The sequence below is a fragment of the Nelumbo nucifera genome, chromosome 3, assembly GCF_055504915.1.
Source record: "Nelumbo nucifera cultivar China Antique chromosome 3, China Antique-T2T, whole genome shotgun sequence".
In the NCBI taxonomy this organism is placed as follows: domain Eukaryota; kingdom Viridiplantae; phylum Streptophyta; class Magnoliopsida; order Proteales; family Nelumbonaceae; genus Nelumbo; species Nelumbo nucifera.
The window spans coordinates 87108664-87129424 of NC_142651.1; the positions used below are offsets into that span (position 1 = coordinate 87108664).

The window sequence follows — 20761 nt, forward strand, 5'->3', positions numbered from 1 at the left end:
TTTTTTTTATAATAAGTAACAGATCATGCAGGTCTGCTTAGATCACAAGGAAAATTATATAAAATAGCTGTAAAGCCAGCTATGTTCTATGGCATTAAACAGAATGGACTGGCAAAACAAGATTCATGTAGCTGACCTCATATAGTTGGAATAAAGCTTGGATGATGATGATGAACAGTCAACAGAGCATGCATGTTTTATTCATACTTGAGAAAAAAATTAGTGGTCAAAGAAGAAAGATAGTGCATATACACTCCTAAATGAAATAAAAAAAGGGAATAGTTTTACCATGGCCAGTGGTCAGCCAATTGACTCTTTCCTTTCCTTCACCTAATTCCCCACCTTATGCAAAAGATCCTCACTGACTACTGACTAGCAAGCAAGGCTGGACCCCCACACTACCTCAAATCTATGGACTTCTTCCCATGACAGAAAATTAGCTACTGAATTAGCTGATCATAATAGTCATACAAAGGAGGCATTTCCATTCCTGCCTAAAAATTTTCCTTCATGATGTTTCATCTATACTGGCCTAACCTGAAGCCTTGAATTAATGAGAAAAGTTAAGTTCTTATCGAATCACCATATCTTATTGGTTGGGAAATTTGGGAATAGGTTAATAATGTCTAGCCAGTACAGATTCTGAATATGCGTTGAACTGGGGTATTTTCCTCAAACCTTGTGAACAGTGGCTATATGAGGTCATATAAACTCATGTGAACAGAGGGAAGTCAAAGCTTTTCCTTATACAATTTTAACCTTTATTATAATTCTGTCTTATGCATGAATCATTAATTCAAATCCTACCTTATGTCATTTCCTTGTCTATTTATGAGGTTCAACTGATATTAAGTATGACTAATTGCTTATTGAATTATGTAGTCCGATAGGACAGTATAATAATTGAATTATTCTTCACATTTGCAGACTATGCTGGCCAAGGCTGTTGCAACCGAGTGTAAAACCACATTTTTCAATATTTCAGCTTCATCTGTTGTTAGCAAATGGCGCGGTATGCTACAATCCCTTTTGACATTATTTTTCCTCTTTTTGTGATGAATGGTCAAAAAAGTTATTTAAGTAGTATGCACATAAAGATGTAGAATGAAGAGAGTATTACAGTGTGCCACCCTCCGTCCTAGATGGGAACCTGGTTGAAGACAGTGTTTTAAAGTGAGAGGCGAAAGAAAGGTGCCAACTGCCAAGGCCTTTTAATGCCCAAGGCTCAAGGTGCAAGGTGGGGCAAATAGTCAGAAAAGCAAGGCACAACTTTGGAAAAAAATTGATAAATACTTGACATACAAAAGTATGGTCCTAGACTGGGTATGGTCCTAACCTTTGGGATTTTTGATCCTCAGGCTAGGCCTGGGCCCACAAGTTCGGGCATTTTAATTTTTTAGGCTGGGCTCGGCCCTATGCCCATATCCCAACCTGAGCCTGGCCCAATTATATACATGTACAGTAATATATGCATATATAGACAAATATTTGCATGCATGTATATTGTATGCATACATGCATACATATACCCACACTAAAAATTGGTATACGTGTATGGGTATATGTATGCATGTATGCATATATGCATATATGTATGGTTTAATCTGGCCTGGGCCTAAGTCCAACCTGAGTGCATTAAGTTTTAATCTGGGCTAGGCTTGTTTGGGCTTGACCCCAGGCTTCGACTTTAGACCCAACTCTTAGGTTGAGCTAAAACCCAGTCTAGTCTGTTCGACTTGCACCTCTAAGTGGAAGGAGATTCCTGAGCTGTTGTTGTTGGATGACTTAGAAATGGGAGTGAAGGACCATGGAAGTAAGTATATATGCATAATGAAAGGAATCATGACTCTTGTTAGGTCCCTAATTCTGTTTATATTGTACATATTACATAATTCTGTTTATAAATTAATAAATTTCTACAGTTACTGATGAAAAATATTTCATTCTCAAGAAGAAGAGAAGGGGAGTAGCCCCTGTTTTAGGGAAGAAAAGATGAAAGAAAGAAAATGGTAATATAAGGAAAAAAGAAGGGATGGATTGGAAGCTCCCTTATATCTGTATAATTAGGATAGTTTTATTGAAAAAAGAAGAAAAGACATCAAGAGATTTTTTGTGGGAGCCAAGGGAAGGTAAGAGGGACCATAGGATAAGGTGGCAAGTGGTTTGTAGGGATAAAAATAAAGGGGGAGTGAGAATAGGGAACATACAGATGAGGAACACTGCTCTGTTAGAAAAAGGGTATCTATCCTTAGGTTGAAGGATAACCTTGATAAAATCTATCTTTTCAAACCTACTGGTCTATTACTTGTCAATGTTCAAGATCCCAGTAGGTGTGGGAAGGAGATTAGAGAAGATAATAAGCGATTTTTTGTGGGAACTGGGAAGTGGTTTGTAGGGATAAAAATAAAGGGGGATTGGGAATGGGGAATGTACAAAGGAGGAAAACTGCTCTGTTAAGGAAGTGGTTGTGGAAAATGCCTCAAGAGAGAGATGAGTTATGGGCAAGGGTGATTGTGAGTATTCATGGGTTCTTGGATAATGAATGGGATGCTGGAGCATTGGCAAGGGCAAATCAAGCATCTCCTTGGAAGGCCATCAATGAAGTCCTACCCCTTTGGGAATGGTTTCTCTCTTTGTTTGGGTGCAAGTAGGCTCCTCCCACTGATGTGCAAAGCCTTTTTGCTCCAACTTCCTTTTCGTGGGCAAATAAGTGGGGAAGGCTAATGTGGAAATGCACTAAAGCAGCAAGATTATGGACAATCTGGGAAGAAAGGAATTCAAGGATATTTTTGGAAAAGGAAAGAAGCAAGGAAGGATTAATTGAAACGATAATGGTTAGGGTGGCCCACTGTCTCAAGTCTCTAGAAATCTTTTCTAATGTTTTTTGATGAATAAAGATAGTTTCATTACTTTAATAGATAATGGAAATCTCATATAACAGCCCGTGGAGAGGCGCGAGCTGCACTCTCTCTCAACTGATTACAAAGAAACTTAAAAGGAAAAGTAAAAGATAACCATTACAGCTGAGCCTAAAACAGAACTTCACTATTTGTCCCTTGCTTAGCTAAGCCATCAGCCAAAGCATTTGCTGATCTCCCCACCCATTGTGTACTAACATTCCTTGTCAGCCACTTAAATTTTTGGATTTCATTTCTGTAGCACCATACGGTTTCCTCAGGGTTTTGCAACCACCCCACCACCACCTTGGTGTCCCCTTCTATAACAAGCTGTCTTACTCCTAACCAGTGTTTTAAAACGCGGAGGCGTGACGCGAGGCGTTCCACTACCTAGAGGTGTGAGGCGTAGTTCAGAACGCAAGAGGCGTAAGCCTCCCGAACGTAGGGAGGTGCAAGCCTCCTTAAGAGGAGGGGGGTTAGGAGGATGAAGAGGAAGGGGGGATCTCATTCTTTTCTTCCCTTCCCTTTCCTTTCCTTTCCTTTTCTTTCCTTTTCTCTTTATTTCTTCTCTTTCTTTTTTTTCCCTTCCTTTCTTTTCCTTTCCTTTCCTTTTTTTTTTCTTTTTTTTTCTGTCTTTTTATACCAGATGCGCGTCATGCTTCATGAAAAAAGCGCAAGAGGTGTATGCCTCAGAGGTGTCAACGCCTCTGGCATACGCCTCAGGGCATTTTGGGAACGCCTCGCCTGGAGGGGTGCCTCTAGGTGTATGCCTCCCACACCTTTTAAAACATTGCTCCTAACTGATTTGTGAGTTGCACTCCTTGTATGGCTGCTAATAGTTCTGTTCTGACCTAATCCCCAAATTCCAAAGGACCTAAATTAAGAAGTACAGTATGTCCAGCCTCATTTCTCAAGACCCCTCCCATTCCAGAGTGCCCTGGATTGCCCTGACTGCTCCCATCAAAATTCAATTTCATTGAACCTTTTTTTTTGAGAAAAATTAACTGGTTTCAAAAAAAAGAGAAAGAGGTACACAAGGAGGTGTACAGATACATGACAGGGGACAGACCCCTGAGAGTTATACAGGAGGAAATTTGTCACAATACAAGGACTCCAGATTGGCACCTAGTTTTGCTAAACCATCTGCAGTAGCATTTAGCTCCCTTGGAATCCAGTACAGAGAAGAATTCATAAGAGCCAATAGATCAATTGCCTCTGATAAGAAGTGACTAAGTTTCCACGGTCCAGCTTCCTGTTGTCCTAACCATTTTATGGTGTTTGCTGAGTTGCCTTCGATGGAGAAGTTCTGAATTCCCAGTTTGCTGACTAGGCGAATCCCTGTAAGGGCTGCTAATAATTCGGCCTTTGCAGAGTCAGCTAATCCAATCGGTCCACTGTAAACCCAGCAAACGAGTCCATTTTCATCTCTTAGGATTCCCCCTATACCGGAAACTCCAGGGTTACCCAGGGCACTGCCATCAAAATTTAGAGTCCAAGTTCTTGCCCTTCTTGTTGAGGGGACTCTAGGGGTGTGAGGAGTGTATGGGGAGGAGTGCAGAAAGTGGACCACATTCCTGTTGAGGTTGTTGATATCGACTCCTTTGAATTCTTTTAAGCTGGAAGCCCACTGATTACAGTGATAAACAATGTGATTGAGCAGCTCACCTTTAGATTTTGCCTTATTTTCAAACAGACAATTGTTCTTTTCCTCTCAGATTTCCCAGAATACTGCTTGAAGCACTATCAGCCAGTAAGCCTTCCCTCTCTTGCTCAGGCCTCTTCCATGCCATTGAGAAATCCAATCCTGAAGGTGATTGGCAGCCACCCAACTATACCCAGCTAGCTGAAGGAAGTAGTTCCAGATGTTTCTGGTTACCTGGCAGTGTATGAAGAGGTGATCAGCTGTCTCACCCTCACAAAGACAGAGGATACAAACATGGGGGGAGAAGCTTGCACCAGATTTTCTTGAAGGGGAAACCACAGTCTCGGTTTTCTGCTACATGAGCTTCGAAAAAAGTCTTCGACGAGAACTCACCTCCTGGGTGTGGTTTCCAGATTCGGGAATCTTGGGAGTTTGGGGAAATGTAAACTTCTTTGAGGGAGAGGAGGAGGTCAGCTAACTCGCTTATCTCTGGTTCCCTTAAGGGTCTTCTGAGGCACAAGTTAATGTTGCTTTCATTGGAGGAATAGGGGAGGCACTGAGAAATGGTTGCATCATTGTTTAGGGTAAGGCTGTAAATCCTAGGATAGGAGTCTGCCAAGGTGGAATCCCTCCACCACAGATCAGTCCAGAATTTTATTCTATTTCCATTACCCACCCTAAATCTTGTGAAAGAAAAGAAGAGGTTATGAATGGAGGTGATACCTTTCCAAGGGGCTGAGGAGACTAGCCGGTTTGAGCGGAGATTGCAGTCCCAACCGTTGGCATTTAACCCATACTTGCTGGTGATGATAACTGTCCATAGGGAGTTTGATTCAATGGGGAATCTCCACAGCCATTTTCCGAGTAGGGCATTGTTCTTTTCTTTTAGGTGTCCGATTCCCAACCCTCCAGCCTCTTTTGTCTTGCAAACCTGACTCCAATTTACTAGATGCCTTTTTCTATCATTTCCACCTTCCCATAGGAAGTCTCTTTGGAGCTTCTTGATCTGTGATTTGATTTTGGTTGGGATCTGAAATACTGAAAGGAAATAGACAGGCATGTTTGCAAGAGAAGCCTTTATAAGGGTGCCTCCTTTTGAGAGATAGCAACGTTTCCAAGTAGCTAATTTCTTTTCACATTTTTCCACCACTGGCTCCCAAAAGTTTGGACATTTTGGATTCCCACCAAGGGGCAATCCCAAATAAGAAAGGGGAAAGTTTTCCACTCGGCAATTCAGTGTTTCCTTGAAACTTCCCAGAAGAGAATCTTCAATTTGGTTTATAGTTGCTAGGCTGCTCTTTGAGTAATTAACCGTCAACCCGGAGACTAATTCAAAGCATTGAAGCACTCTTTTCATACTTCTGATGTTCTCCAAATCTGCTTCTAGGAACAGAATGACATCATCTGCAAATAGGAGGTGGGAGATATTTATGGCATCTCTTCCTACCTCAAACCCCTTATTAAGTTTAGGGTTTTGGCTTTTTCCATGAACTGGCTAAAGATATCCATTACCAAAGTGAAAAGGAAAGGGGAGAGAGGACAGCCCTGTCGAAGACCCCTACTTGCTTTAATGTAACCTTTGGGCTCTCCATTGATCAAGATTGAGAACCAGGTTGAACTTATACAGCCTTTCATCCACTGCAGTCACTTCGTTCCAAAACCCCTCAGTTTCAGAATTTGGAGGAGGCAGTCCCAGTCTACTTTGTCGTAAGCTTTTTCCAAATCTAGCTTCACAAGAAAGCCCTTCCTTCCACTCTTTCTTCTATCTTCAACAACTTCATTTGCAATTAGGATGCTGTCTACAAGTTGTCTTCCTTTCACGAATGCAAACTGATTTGGAGAGACCAGCTCTTTTAGGACCTCTCTAAATCTTTTTGCTAGGACCTTTGCCAGGATTTTGTACACACTCCCTACTAGACTTATTGGTCTGAAGTCTTTCACTTCCATGACACCATTTTTCTTTGGGATTAGGCAGATAAACGCAGAGTTATTTCCTTTGTTTATAACTGCCGTGGAGTGGAATTCCTTAAAGACCTCCAAAAGATCCACTCTTACGATTTCCCAGCATATCTGAAAAAAGATGGGGAAGCCATCGGGCCCGGGGCTCTATCTCCATCCATCTCGAAAACTGCTTCTCTTATTTCTTGCTCCTCAAAATCCATTTCGAGCCATTCTCTCTTATCTTCTGCTAGAGTCGGTCCTTCCCAATCTCTTAAATATAACTTCCTACCACTTCCCTTGGAGTAGAGATTTTTGAAGTGATTAAGAAATGCTTCTGTGATTTCTTCAGCATCTTCCACTTCCCTCTGGTCCACCTTGATTTTTGAGATAAGGTTCTTTCTACGCCTTCCCATCGCGTAGCTGTAGAAGAATTTTGTGTTATTATCACCTTCCTTTAACCATTTGACTCTTGACCTTTGCCTCTAGAAGATTTCTTCTTTTCTGATTACCTTTTCCCAAAGATTCCTTAAATCATCTCTCCTCCTTCTTCTATCTTCGTCCAGAACTCCTGATTGTTCCCTGTTATCCAGATCTTCCAACTCCAAAAGGATGGCACTTTTTTCCTCTGCAAATGATTTAAATTCTTTTTTCCCCCAAGCTTTCAGTTTTCTTTTCAGGAATTTCAATTTTTGCAGCAATCTATGCCCAGCCCAGCCTTCAGCTTTACATTCCTCCCATCAGGAAGCTATCTTTTTGTGAAAGTCTTTATGTAACGTCCACATTTTCTCCAGTCTAAAGGGGGGTTTACATTTCTTGACCGTATCTGTTCTCAGGACTAGAGGCCAATGATCTGAGATGCAGCGAGGTCTGATTTCTTGGAGGAGATTTGGGAATTTTTCCATCCAATCTGAAGTTACCAGAAACCTGTCTAGTCTGCAGCTTGTTGGGTTTTCTTGCAGATTTGACCAAGTGAACTGGCCATTGTGGAGGGGGAGATCACAGAGGTTATGTCTTGAGATAAAACTGGAGAAGTCCCTCATGCTTCTAGTTACTTTTCTTCTGTTGGAGTTTTCTTTAGAGAATCTTGTGACATTAAAGTCTCCTCCTACTACCCAAGGGATATCCTCAAATTCATGTAGAGCATCCAACTCTTCCCAGAGTCTTTGCCTATCTGCTGGAGTGTTTGGTCCGTATACTCCAGTCAAAATCCAGTTAAAGCCATCATTGTTATTGGTGAAAAGAACTGAGATTGAGAACTCTCCTTTGTCAATTTCAGTGCCCGAGACCTCCTCTTCATTCCAAGCAATGATAATTCCCCCTGAAGTGCCTACAGCAGGAAGAACAACCCATTTCTTTCCATGGATCTCCCAAATTGCTCTCAGAAACTCTTCCTGTCCACTTCTTTTTTTGTTTCTTGGAGAATGACTATATCTGGGTTTTCTCTTCTCAGTGATTCTTTTACCAAACTTCTTTTTATTTGGCCTCCCAACCCTCTAACGTTCCAACTTAACAATTTCATTGAGCTCCAATCACTGATTTTCCCTTATCCGCCCTAGGCTTTGTTCTCTTTTGCTCTTTCAAATCCCATTGAAGTCTCTTTAGCTCCCTTTTAGAAATCTGCTTGCCACTCTTCACGAACTCTACCTTCACTAACTACTACTACTACTACTACACATTTTCTTTTCTTCTTTTCCTATAACAAAAGTAAGGGTTCAACCCCTATATTTTTTGAATTTTCTTTTCCTTCATTTTTCTCATGAATATGTTGATTTTCTATACTTTAATATGAACTCTATACTTTTCTTTTGAAAATTATGAATAATTTATTAAGGAAATATGGTTCTGGTACCTAGGGAACTACCCTAGGTTCTATGTTTTCTACATAAAAAAATCCATTGCCTAGGGGTGACTAGGCGACAAGGTGCCCCCCTGTCACCTAGCCTCGCCTTGGCGCCTTGAAAACTATGATTGAGACTGAAAATTCAAAAGAGTGATGATTCCCCGGTCCCCCTGAGGCTCCCCATGAGGGAGACGAGGTCCAACCTATATTCCTAGATCTCCAAAAGCTCCTAATCCACCTTTCATCCGGTTCTGATAGTTATGTTTCTTGCAACATCACAATTTCAGACTTTTCCCTTTTTAGTAAATCCTTAATCACCCTCCTCTTCCTCGCACTTCCTAAGCCTCTCAAGTTCCAGCTAATGATTTTCATGAGAGCAACTGAAGAGGACCTCCAAAACTCTAAGTCTCCCTCAACATCAGAGATTAGCCTTTCCACAACTGTTCTCTTTTTCTTTTTCTTTTCCTATTTACCTTCATTCTCCCTAGTATCATTTTTCATCTCTTCTTCCCCCCCTCCTCAGTTTCTCAGCCTTTTGCTCCCCCTTCTCACTTTTTGAAATTAACTTAGTTCCTTCACTTTCATGTTGGCCATTCTTCTCCACTGTATCTTCCTTCCGTTGCAAAATCTCAAATTCTGTGCAAATCATATTCCAGATTTTGTTCGCCTTCACTTTCATATTCCCTCTAAACTTTTCCCTGTGCAGTCTTCTGTTTGCGGGTGGGCTGTTGGTGCACCTGTTTCAGGCACAAAACACAAGTCAGCCACTAAAAACGAATTTACAGTTGTACCTGGGTAGACAGAGGGAGCACAAGAAGCAAACGGACTAGAATGCAAAGATCAAATTTTATGGTAGTGGTGTTACATCTTTTCTAATGTTACAACTGATGACATTCTCAGAAATTGGAAGGAAGTGGTGATTTCTGCTTCAAACAAGACTATTATTATTCATACTTGGTCTCCACTAGAAACATGGTTTGCCAAACTCAAATTTGATGGTAGTAGCATGGGGAACCCAGGACTATCAGGAATTGGAGGTGTATTTAGGGATGAAGAGGGGAAACAATTGTGCTTTACATTCAGGACCAGCAGGGAAGGGGGAGACTCTCTTAGAGTGGAGGTTTCAGCAATGATGGGGAGTGCAAAGGGCAAGGGACTTGAACATAAGGAAGTTAATTATGGAAGGGGACTCAATTGGTTGTAAATTGGCTTCAAAGTGAGGAAATGAAGATGTGATTTGCAATAGAAGAAAAAATTTTAGTGGCTAACAAGAAACATGGAGGTATACTTAAGTTGGTGTAAGCGCAGTGCTAATTTCTTTGCAAATACTTTAGCCAAGCAAGGGGTCTATGTTTTGGGGCGAGATAAGAGTTTTTTTCTCTCAATGACTTTATGTTGTATTCTTACTCATTGTACTATACCATCTTCTTAAATTTACTGAAAGCTTGAAGTTATTGATAAAAAAGGCATCAAGAAACTTCATTCTAGGCCTATTGGAGAGTGTCTTTTAGTAAGAAGTTCATTGAAATAAATAAGGTATACAATCTGTACCCAGGCCTTACAGCCCAAGCACTCAATAGAAAACCCTACAAACCTGTAAAAAAATAAAAAATAAAAGGCACTAAAGCAAATCCAAACACCCAAAGTCAAAACCATCTGGCACCTTTCTGACTACTGAAAAAACCACCCCCAAACAGACAAAACATTCAGACCCGTACTCTCTATTCTAAAGAAAATGAAGGGACATCATGTGGGGGTGCAACTTGAGTAGGCTCAAGTTGGGATTTTGTCAAAATTTCAATGGACTGGCCTGAAGGCCTGAGCCTGAAGCAGCGTAAGATGCTAGCTTGGGCCAACCTGAGTTGCATGCCTAGACATTGGTAACCAGGACAAAAGCTCAGGAAATACAGGAAAAACAATCAAAGCCACAGACAGCACACCCAAACTCATGAAACCCCACCATATTTTTTTTTATCAGCAGAAAATATATTTTATTTTTATTAGGCTTGATTAGAGAAGTAGTTAGTACAACTTGGTGACAAGAATGCCAATCCCAACTTTCAAACTCAAATCACATAGAAGCCCAAAACAATTTCTGCCTCATAGCCCCTTATTTGATTAGGGAATCAGCTAACCCATTTGCAGTTAGCACTTCTTCTAACCCACTTAAATTCAGCCTCTATGTCCTTCGCAATCTTTTGCATTTCTCTTATCACATGTTCAAGAGTCAAAAGAGTACCAATATTGCAATTTGCCCATGAAATTAACTACTTTTGAATCGACACTATCCTACCATATCATTCTAAATCTCCTAAAAGAAAAACAAACCAGCACCCAACAATCATTTTTTTTGATAAATAGCACCCTACAATCATTCATCTACACAAGTTACTCTCCATCCTAAAAGAACAAACCCAAACTTATACTAACTTGGACATCCTTGTCGACCACCTTCTTAAGATCTCTAATCTTCTTTGCCTGATGAACCTCACCTTGTCACCTTCCTGAAATGTAGATACGAGTTACATACATCCCTCTTACATCCTTATCCAGCTACCTATTGGAGAGTTGCTATTAGAAGTAACAGCTATATTGTGGAAATCATTAAATATTTTGGTTAACATCTGAGTGATGAAAACTCTATAGTCTATAATCACTATGAAAAATGTGTATTGGTATTTAGAAAATGTTAGACATTATTCTCATTAACTTATTATACTAGATATCACTCAACGTGATGTCCAAAAATGGATATGAATACAGATACTACTCAACATGCAATTTTGATGTTATGCAATGGAGGTGTAACTTCAATTTTATGCAACATTGCAGGTGATTCAGAGAAGTTGGTGAAAGTTCTTTTTGAGCTTGCTAGGCATCATGCACCATCAACCATATTTCTTGATGAGATTGATGCAATCATTAGTCAACGAGGTGAAGGGCGCAGTGAACATGAAGCAAGCCGCCGCTTGAAAACTGAACTACTGATTCAGGTGATTTCTATTTTCTCAAGTTCATGAAACTGTAAAAAAATCAATGCTGATGCCAAGTACAGGTTGAGAGACATTTTTTTATTTAGAGAAAAAGCTAGTAAGTTCATTTGGTGATAAACACCTGATTTTTAGATTAAAGTTTTACAAGTCTGGGGCATTGTGAAAGTAAAAGTTGCTCATTAGGCATTCATGGCAGTTCCGTTTATTCCTGAAAGAAAATAATATTAAGAATTCATTATTCCTGAAGTTCCTTTTATTGTTAACCATGTACTGTAAAGGAATTATTCTTGAAAATAGTAAACTTACTGGAGGAAATTCCATGAACTGGAAAATTCCAATAATATTAGAAGTCCTAGAGGCGTTTTCTGGTTCACAACAAATAAACGAATTCCAAATACCAAACTCATGCCTTGAAACTCGAGATATTAGAGACTTATTACCTATTTTCCCTTGCATATAAGAAATCTTTCATCTTAGCCACCTACATGGCAAACCCTCTATGATGCCCAGATATGGACATGGACATGTCCAAAAATTCTGGACATGGATGTGGGTACAGGTATCCCATCTAACATGTGTATGTAATACATACATACATATACAAGTCATTTCTCAAGACTTATGTCTTGCCAAATTTAATTACCTTCTAACATGTGCAGATATTTTTGTAGTGTAATTTGTTAAAGCATACCAAAGAAGACCAAAAAGACCATTACACAATGTTGGTCCCAGCAATCTTTAGTCTTGGATGGGGCAGACTGGGTATGGTCCTACCTTTGGCATTTTTTTTTCACACAAAGTGGCTGCCTTCAGACTTGAACCCGCATTCTCATGCATGCCATCCCAAGATTTTACCATTACACGAAGTAATGCCAGCCCCCCCCCAATTATCCATGCAGTTTCCACTATTTTATCCGATAAGTATTGGATATGATACCAGTATACTAGGCATGTACAATTATCCTTGTATCACAGAATATCCTTTTATACTGAGTCCAAAATGCAGTTATGGCTGTAATCGGGTTGGGTTTGGATTTGGGTCCAGCCACATTCCAATTGAAATCCGATCCAAAATTCAATATATAATTTAACTTACACATATAATAAATATATATAAATATAAAATATTTAAATTTATTAATTACAAACTTTATATAGTTATGTATAATTATAACATATATAACAAATTTTAGTCATAATTGGATTGAATGTGGTAAAATCTGCATCTGTTTAATAACAGATGCAGGTTCTAAGAACCAAATCCAAACTAGTAAGACTGAATGTTGGATTGGGGTTCAGATTTTCAGAGTCCATTGACAGCCCTAGATGCAGAACCTTAACAACCAGACGCTATATGCCATATTTAGAGTAAGTGACAAAAAACTTCCTGTTTTCTTTCACTGAAATCATACTAGATAGTCTTACTAAAATCCAATGCTGCGTTACATTAAGTTGAACATAAAATTTTCATTGTAGTGTTGCCTCTTTGCTCATTGTATCCTGTTAATATAATACTAATATACCTTGGAGCCACTGAAGCTGTTGTTCTGTGCTTGCATACAATTAAAAAATTATTCTCTATATGGCCTTTAGATGATAGTGATTAAACTTATCTGTTTGTGGATGAATCGTGAACTACCTACTACTTTTCTCTTTTTTGTTCTTCTTTGATTACCTTTTTCTTTTTATGTCATATTATTATTAATTATTATTATTATTCAATTACATCTCTTACCTCTTATTTTAGCAATACTTCTTTCTTATCAAGTAAAATCAGTATTTTTTCTTTATCATGTTAGTATTTTAGACATGAAGTTCAGTATAGTTTGTATTTGTTTTCTCAAATTTGATGACTTGGGCAGATGGATGGTTTGATGCGGACAGATGAACTTGTTTTTGTTTTGGCTGCAACAAATCTTCCTTGGGAACTAGATGCAGCTATGCTCCGGCGTCTGGAGAAACGTGTATCCTTTTAATTAGCCAATTCATGGTGTCACAATTAAAACTTCTGTCAGAAAATTCTATGTTATTATTATTGTAATGGAAACTAAAATGTCTTATGTCTTTTTTTTTTCCTCTTGATAATTACATCTCGTACTAAGATAAAGAAAGGACAGGATGGGTGATTAGCTAGTCCATCATGGACGGATGCAGTACCCAGATGCGGTAGGACTATGGTGTACTCCCTCTTTCCTACTTTCTACACACTCGGCTGATAGTCACTTAAGCATAGGGTTGGGAGTAGATCTTCTGATCTTGCAAGTATAGAGCTCTATGTATTTAACCATCCATGTATGTCTATGCATTTATCTATACTATCCTATATATTTACCATATAGTTGGGATATGGATGATGATCCTATACATTTACTATGTATACAAAGTTCTCCATTGACTTTATAAAAAACAAGATCCTTGTACCTCTTCCGGAACCAGAAGCAAGAAGAGCAATGTTTGAAGAACTCTTGCCATCAGTGGTTGGTGAAGACGAGTTGTCATATGATTTGCTGGTGGAGAGGACAGAAGGCTATTCTGGTTCAGATATCCGGTTAGTCTGCAAAGAGGCTGCAATGCAGCCACTGAGACGGTTAATGATACAATTGGAGGACAGGCAAGAAGTGGTGCCTGAGGAAGGTATATAACTGGATGATCTATTTTTGTAGATTGAACATATCTAATGCAGTGAACTTAAATTAATCAAACAAAGCTCTATCGGTTTTATTCAGATAGGATATAATTGCACTTGAGATAATGCTCTTTTCAGTTCACATCTGTGAAATCTGTAACTCTTAGCATCTATTTTACCTTTCCATTTTCTTTCCTTTTTTGTGAGTTTACTTCTGCATAGATAAATAGTATATGGTCCATGACATGTGCAGTGTTTCATAGAGATGTAATAATGATATCTGGAACATTTTTATTTGTGGATCTCAGAGTTGCCAAAGGTTGGTCCAGTCACACAAGACGACATTGAGATTGCTTTGAAGAACACCAGACCATCGGCTCATCTCCATGCTCATCGCTACGAGAAATTCAATGCTGACTATGGTAGCCAGATTCTCCAATGAAGGCCAGGTTCAATCCCCTTTCAAATTGTCAGCTGTCGCATTCTGTTTCCATATTTGTGTTGTAGCAATTATTCTTAAACCATATAACTTTTCATATGATTTTTTTTTGTGGGACTCATTTTCAATAGTTTTACACTGTAGCAATCAAATTCTTTAAAATAGATTTGTTGTTTTAACCTGCAAGTAGAGTTCATATTTGTTATTTGTCCAAAAGGATCTCACCTAAAAGACCATTTGTATGGAAAAGATTAATATAACTTTTAACCATTTGATTGATGATTTGCAAATTATTTTAGTAATTGTAATAGTAGATTATTTTCTAATAGAGTATATTAATCTGATCAAATATGTAGTTGGAGTCCTCTAGGGTTGTTTGGATAAAAGAGGGTTGTATTAGGTTGGCAGTTGATTCTAGTCAGGTAGAAAGAAGAGAGAAGAGAGAAGACAAGAAAATGTTTGTCTACCTCATTGTACTTGTTTCTATCATGGAGAACTGGATTGGCTGCAATATTGATAGCAGCTATATTGTCACAATAGAGTGACATAGGATCATCAAAGTGAAAGCCCAATTCACCCAATAGGTTTTTTGTCCACAGTATTTCAGTAACTCCATGTGACATGGCCCTATATTCCGCCTCTGCACTTGATTTGGCCACCACACTTTGTTTCTTACTTCTCCAAGTAACAAGATTTCCTCCTACAAAGGTGCAGTAGCTGCCGGTGGATTTCCTGTCATCCACTGAGTCGGTCCAATTAGCATCAGTGTAAACCTCTACCCTCATATGTCCATGCTTCTTAAAGAGAAGGCTTGTCCTGGGGATTTCTTTAAGTATCTGAGAACCCTGTTTGCTGCCTCTAGGTTTGCTGCATTGGGTGCATGCATTAACTGATTGAGGACATCCACGACATATGTAACGTTGGGCCTAGTAATAGATAAATAGAGAAGCCTGCCCACAAGTCTTTGGTATTGCCTTTAGATCTTTTAAAGGCTCACTACTGTCCCCCAAGCTTGTGATTGACATCTATAGGGGTGTTAGTGGGTTTTTCTCCTAGTTTTCCTATATCCTTTAGAAGATCCAAGGTGTACTTTGAGAAATGAAGATACCTTGTTAAGAGCGGGCAACTTCAATTCCAATGAAGTAGCATAAAGGCCCTACATCCTTCACTTTAAATTGTGTAGCCAAGAACTCTTTAACCTTTGTACCTTTGAGACCCAATTTCCAGTGATAACAATGTCATCCACATAGACAATCAAGGTTGTCGTTTTTCTTGTTCCTTCTTTACAAAGAGTGTGTGATTAGTTTGACACTGCTTAAAACCCACCTGTTTTTGCAACTAGCCAAGCCTTGTACCTCTCCAATAGTGCCATTTGTCTTGTGTTTCATAGAGAACACCCATTTGCACCTCACTGGCTCCTTTTCCTTGGGAAGATCTACTGATTCCCATATGTCGTTTTTTGTGTAGGGCATTGATTTTCTTCCTTCATTGCATTTGTCCACTTAGGAACAAGTAAAGCCTCTACAATGCTCTTAGGGAGAGGAACACTATCAACGGCAGATAGAAAAAGCACAAAATGATGATGAGCTATTTTCATAGGATAGGAAATGAGTTATGGGGTGGTGTGTGGTGCATGATTTGACACCCTTTTTGCAATAGGGAAATCCATATCATAGTTTGAAGTGTCAATATCAATAGGTTCAGGGGTATCAACTGGAATAATGGTACTTGGGTGTGGTGAAGGATCCAACCCTTGAGAGTCTGATGGCATTGGTTGCATAGCTTCTAGCGGCTCTATGGCAATTGAACTCTGTTGGCTTTAACTTTTGTAATGTTGTTTTCGGAAGACACGAAATGGAGGATGATTAGGAAGAGAAAGTAATAAAACATGTATCTATTTTTGTCTTTCCTCAACTGGACTCTCCCCCTAAGGGGAAATAAGAAAATAGGGAACATCTTCAAAGAAAGAAACATCCATAAAGAAAATATTTTTTTAATACGGGATTAAACTAACGATAGTTTTTCTGAGGAAGATAACCAAGGAAAACACACACAATAGCTTTGGGATCAAGTTTACCACGAGTAGGAGAGAGATCAAGAATGAAACACGGACACCCAAAGACACGCATAGGTATAGGAAACATTCGGGTCTTGGGGAAGAAGAGATGATGAGGAGACTTATATTCTAGTAACCGAGATGGCACCCTATTGAAATAACATAAGTAGTAGTTAGAACAATATCCATCCAAAATTGTTTTGGGACATTCATTTGTAACAACAGTCCCCAAACAACTTCTAGAAGATGGCAATTTTTTCTCTTTGCCATTCCATTTTGTTAAGGGGTTTTGTCATAGGAGCTCCTGTGATGGGAACCACAAAATGCAAAGAAATCTGTGAGGTCACCATGAAAGTACTCATTGGTATTATTTGATTGAAAAAAATTGAATCCCTATCTGAAATTAGGTGTAGACCATACGCTAAAAGTCTTTCACAATTTTAGGGACTTCTTGGAAATGCATAGGATAGATCTAAGTGTATCGTGAGAAGTCATCAATAAAGGAGATGAAATATTTGTATCCATTCTCACTTGGAATGTTAATAGGTTCCCAAATATTAGAATAGATAATATAAAGAGGAAAATATGATTTTTTATTATGTAAAGTGTTGAGTTTTGGGCTGATATAACATGTTTTTTATTTACATAGCATAGTTAGGGAGTTATTGGGCTTTAGGCCCATTAATTTATGTTTTAAGTTAAGAGTATTTTTATGTTCTCACAAGTAGCCGACTTACTAAGGGCATACTTGTCTTTGTACTTTATTTATGAGTATATAATCTAATGAAAGGGGCGGCTAGACATAATTCTGAACTTTTTCCATTCTCTTCTATCTCTCTTCTCTCTCTTTCTTATCTAAAAGCTTTTATTTTCTTTCTTTTCTTCTTTCTTTTACAGTTTTTATATCAAAACAGGTTGTCCAAACTTTTCTACTTGATATCAGAGCAAGTTTAAAGATTTCTTGAGCTGTTCCATCATGCAGCACTAGATTGACCGGTTGCATGATGAGGTAAAGGGCTGATCAAAGACTGTAGGTAAGCCCAGTTTTTAGATTCTTTTTTGTGGAATTGCAATCCCTTGTAGCTGGTCTAGGGTTTTAGACCAAAATCAGGAAGAACTGGAGAAAGTGGGAGAGTCCTGATATAGTAGGACTCTTTAATTTTGACCTAGGAAGTGGCGCTCTAGTTTTCTAGGGTTCCTTTAGGTTTTCTGAAGGGGACGATTCAAGTCCCGACCTTTTTGGAAGTCTTTGGAGAGAGTGACAACTTCTTATCTCTCTTCTCCTCGCTCCCACAAAAAATGGAATCTTTGGAGTGAGGTGCTTTTAGGGTTCCAAGAGGGTGTTTGAGGTTTCTAAAGGAGATAAATACCTTTCTTTTCATCTCAAATTGATTTCCTAATCTATTCTGGGAGTTATGGAGGGCTATGGAGTTGAAAACAAATTTACAGGAGAAATGGGATCCAAGAGAGGAGGTGTTGGAGACCTATTCGGGGCTGGAACCATCACTACAGTCAAGTTGGATGGTACAAACTACTTAGAATGGTCACAATCTGCAAAGATGGCTATTGGTGCTCGTGGGAAATTGGGGTATGTCACCAATGAGGAAAAGAAACCTGAAACTAACCATTCCCGGTGGGTAAAGGAGAACTACATGGTGATGACTTGGCTGTGCAATCCATGTTGCCCCATATAAGTAATGTTTCTAGAAGCCTATTCATAGAATGAGAATGTTGCGAGAACCTATCAGTTGAGAAACTAGGTGATTGCTACTAGGTAGGGATATTAGTCTATTGCTATTTATTTTTCAGCCCTCAAAACCTTATGGCAGGAGATGGATCATTTGGAGACTGTGGTTTGGGAAAGTAGAAAAGATGCAACAAGTTATCAGAAGCTGGTAGAGAAGAATAGGGTTTTTGAGTTTTTAGCCGGACTTAACCCTGAGTATGATATTGCATAGAAACATATTCTTTGTCGAGACAATGTAACTCTCTCCCAGGCATATGCCTTTGTGTCTGGAGAGAAGAGTAGGAGGAATGTGATGATGAGGAACCCATGCCTTAGCAGTCAGTTATGGTTAGTACAGTTAAGCCTAAACCAAGTGGGGACAAGGGTGGAAATGAACCGAGGAAGGAGGACAAAAGGGATTTGATCAATGACTATTATAAGAAACCCAAACATACCAGAGATACCTGCTGGAAGCTTTACCCACACCTTGTACCGAGTTGAATCAGAAATAAGAAGGGAAATGTAAATATGGCAATGACTAGTGATTTATCAAGGCCACCTACTACAACCTCTCTAGAGTCTGTTGCAGCAGTTGTAGTGAGGGTCAGATTAGAGAGATATGGGTAGTTTATGAATCAGAAGGGTACAACCATCTCCAACTCATTATTAAGTGGACAGCAAGGTGTAGGTGGATCAGGAGGTAGTCATTTTACCTCGTTTGCACACATAGGTAGTTCACATGCCACTGCAAATTATTTATCCACTACAGATAAGGGGGGACCTCCTTGGATTATAGACTCAGGAGCCTCAGAACATGCCCAATATTTCCACCATTTTCACCTCATACCACCTTTGCTTTAACAAAGATAAAGTTTCCACAATCGATGGATCATATGTTCTCATTGTTGGGAAGGGTCTTGTTAGGGTAACTGATACCATTACCCTACCTTCTATCGTTCATGCTTCTAGACTACGCACTAATCTTTTATCTGTTAGTAGCTTGATAAAGAATTTGAACTATTCAGTGATTTTCTCCCCTAGTCATTGTGTTTTGTAGGATCTGGAATCAAAGAGGACGATTGGGAGTGGTCGCGAGGTAAATGGAATCTATCTTCTTGATGCACTTCTTAGTCATCATGTCAGCAAGAGTATTGAGTCAGAGTCAATGGGTCAGATTATACTTTGGCATAATCAGTTATGACATTTGTCTTTTGCTTCTTTGTGTTTTATTTCCCAAATTGTTTGAGTCTATCATTTGTCAAATTTGGAGTGAGGGTTGTCAACTTGGAAAGCATCATAGACATTCTTTTAAATTAAGTAATAAAAGATGTTCTTCTGTTTTTGATATTGTTCATACTAATGTGTGGGAGCTATATACCATGTTTCTTCTATGGGTGGCTATTGGTATTTTCTTTTGTTTGTGGATGATTATTCTCTATACTCTTGGATATATTTGATGAGATCCCATAATGAGGTATAGCGTCTTTGGTTCAACAATTCCATCAGATGGTGCTAACATAGTTGGGGTACGAGTGAAAGTGTTTAGATTAGACAATGCCAGGGAATACTCTGAAAAAAAACTTGGCATCATACTTATTGGAGCATGGAGTTATCTGTTATAGCAGTTGTACATACACTCTACAACAGAATGGTGTAGCAGTAAGGAAGAACAAACATATTATGGAGTAGCAAGAATTATGATGTTGAGCTCTACAGTTCCAATTCGTTTTTGGGGTGATGTAGTTCTTATAATAGTGTTCTCAATTAATCGGGTGCCTTCTCGTGTTCTTGGATATAACACTCTATTCAACCTTTTTTTCCTAATGGGGGGACATTCCATATTCCTCTAAGGGTGTTTGGATGTGTATGCTTTGTCCATGTTCTTGGTCCTCATTACTCAAAACTAGATCCTAAGATGAAGTGTGTCATCCTTGGGTATGCAGGAAATCAGAAAGGGTATTGTTATTATAATCCAATCTCCGGAATTCGGTATGTTAGTATGGATGTCACCTTTTTTGAATCCACAACTTTTTTCTCGGGGGTTCTTAGGGGGAGTGTTTTGGGAAAGGGAGTAATCTATACCACTTCCTATTCCAGCTCCTTTGTCTATTCTAGTGTTTGACCTACCTATTTCACCCACTTTGCCACCTCTATTGTGTCCTGTCTCTTAGTGTTTCACATGATAACGCCTACAACAGCATAGGGAGGTTGATTCCATAGCAGAGGGACCCACATAGCTCCTTATAGGCTCATTGGAGATTCCAGGTTTGACTGACATAGACCTAGGCAAGGTTCAAAATATCATTACGTAGCAGGGCCTTCCCGATACACCCCTACAGGGGGTGTATTGGGTCAGGCCATGGTTCAAAGGGTAGTCGGGACTTAAATCGACTCCTTTGAACCGATTTTGAAAAAAAATAAATAAAATACAAAAAAAGCATCAATATAGGTCGCTACGCCCTACCGGCGTATCGACCTGTATTGATATTTAGAACCTTGGACCCAGGTATGCCTCTTGTTCTCCTTTATGATTTAGTTCCTATTAATACTACTACCCCTGCTCCTAACACCATTGCAGATGACCTTGATCTCCCTATTGCC

At 39.2% G+C, this 20761-nt stretch overlaps 1 protein-coding gene across 5 annotated transcripts in view; it reads left to right on the forward strand.

Annotated features, from left to right (window-relative positions):
- LOC104613493 (uncharacterized) overlaps positions 1–19514 on the forward strand; it is a 40520-nt gene extending 21006 nt beyond the window's left edge. For 3 of the 5 annotated variants that reach the window (XM_010281326.3, XM_010281322.3, XM_010281325.3), the window contains exons 7-11: positions 928–1012; positions 11153–11313; positions 13176–13277; positions 13725–13947; positions 14248–14657. In XM_010281326.3, coding sequence (XP_010279628.1) covers positions 928–1012; positions 11153–11313; positions 13176–13277; positions 13725–13947; positions 14248–14381 — 705 coding nt within the window. In that variant the 3' untranslated portion in view covers positions 14382–14657. Of the gene's footprint in view, positions 1–927; positions 1013–11152; positions 11314–13175; positions 13278–13724; positions 13948–14247; positions 14658–19217 lie in introns of those variants that run through there. The other 2 variants (XM_088900320.1, XM_010281323.3) reach the window with 1 other exon arrangement.
- Positions 19515–20761: the final 1247 nt, after the last annotated feature.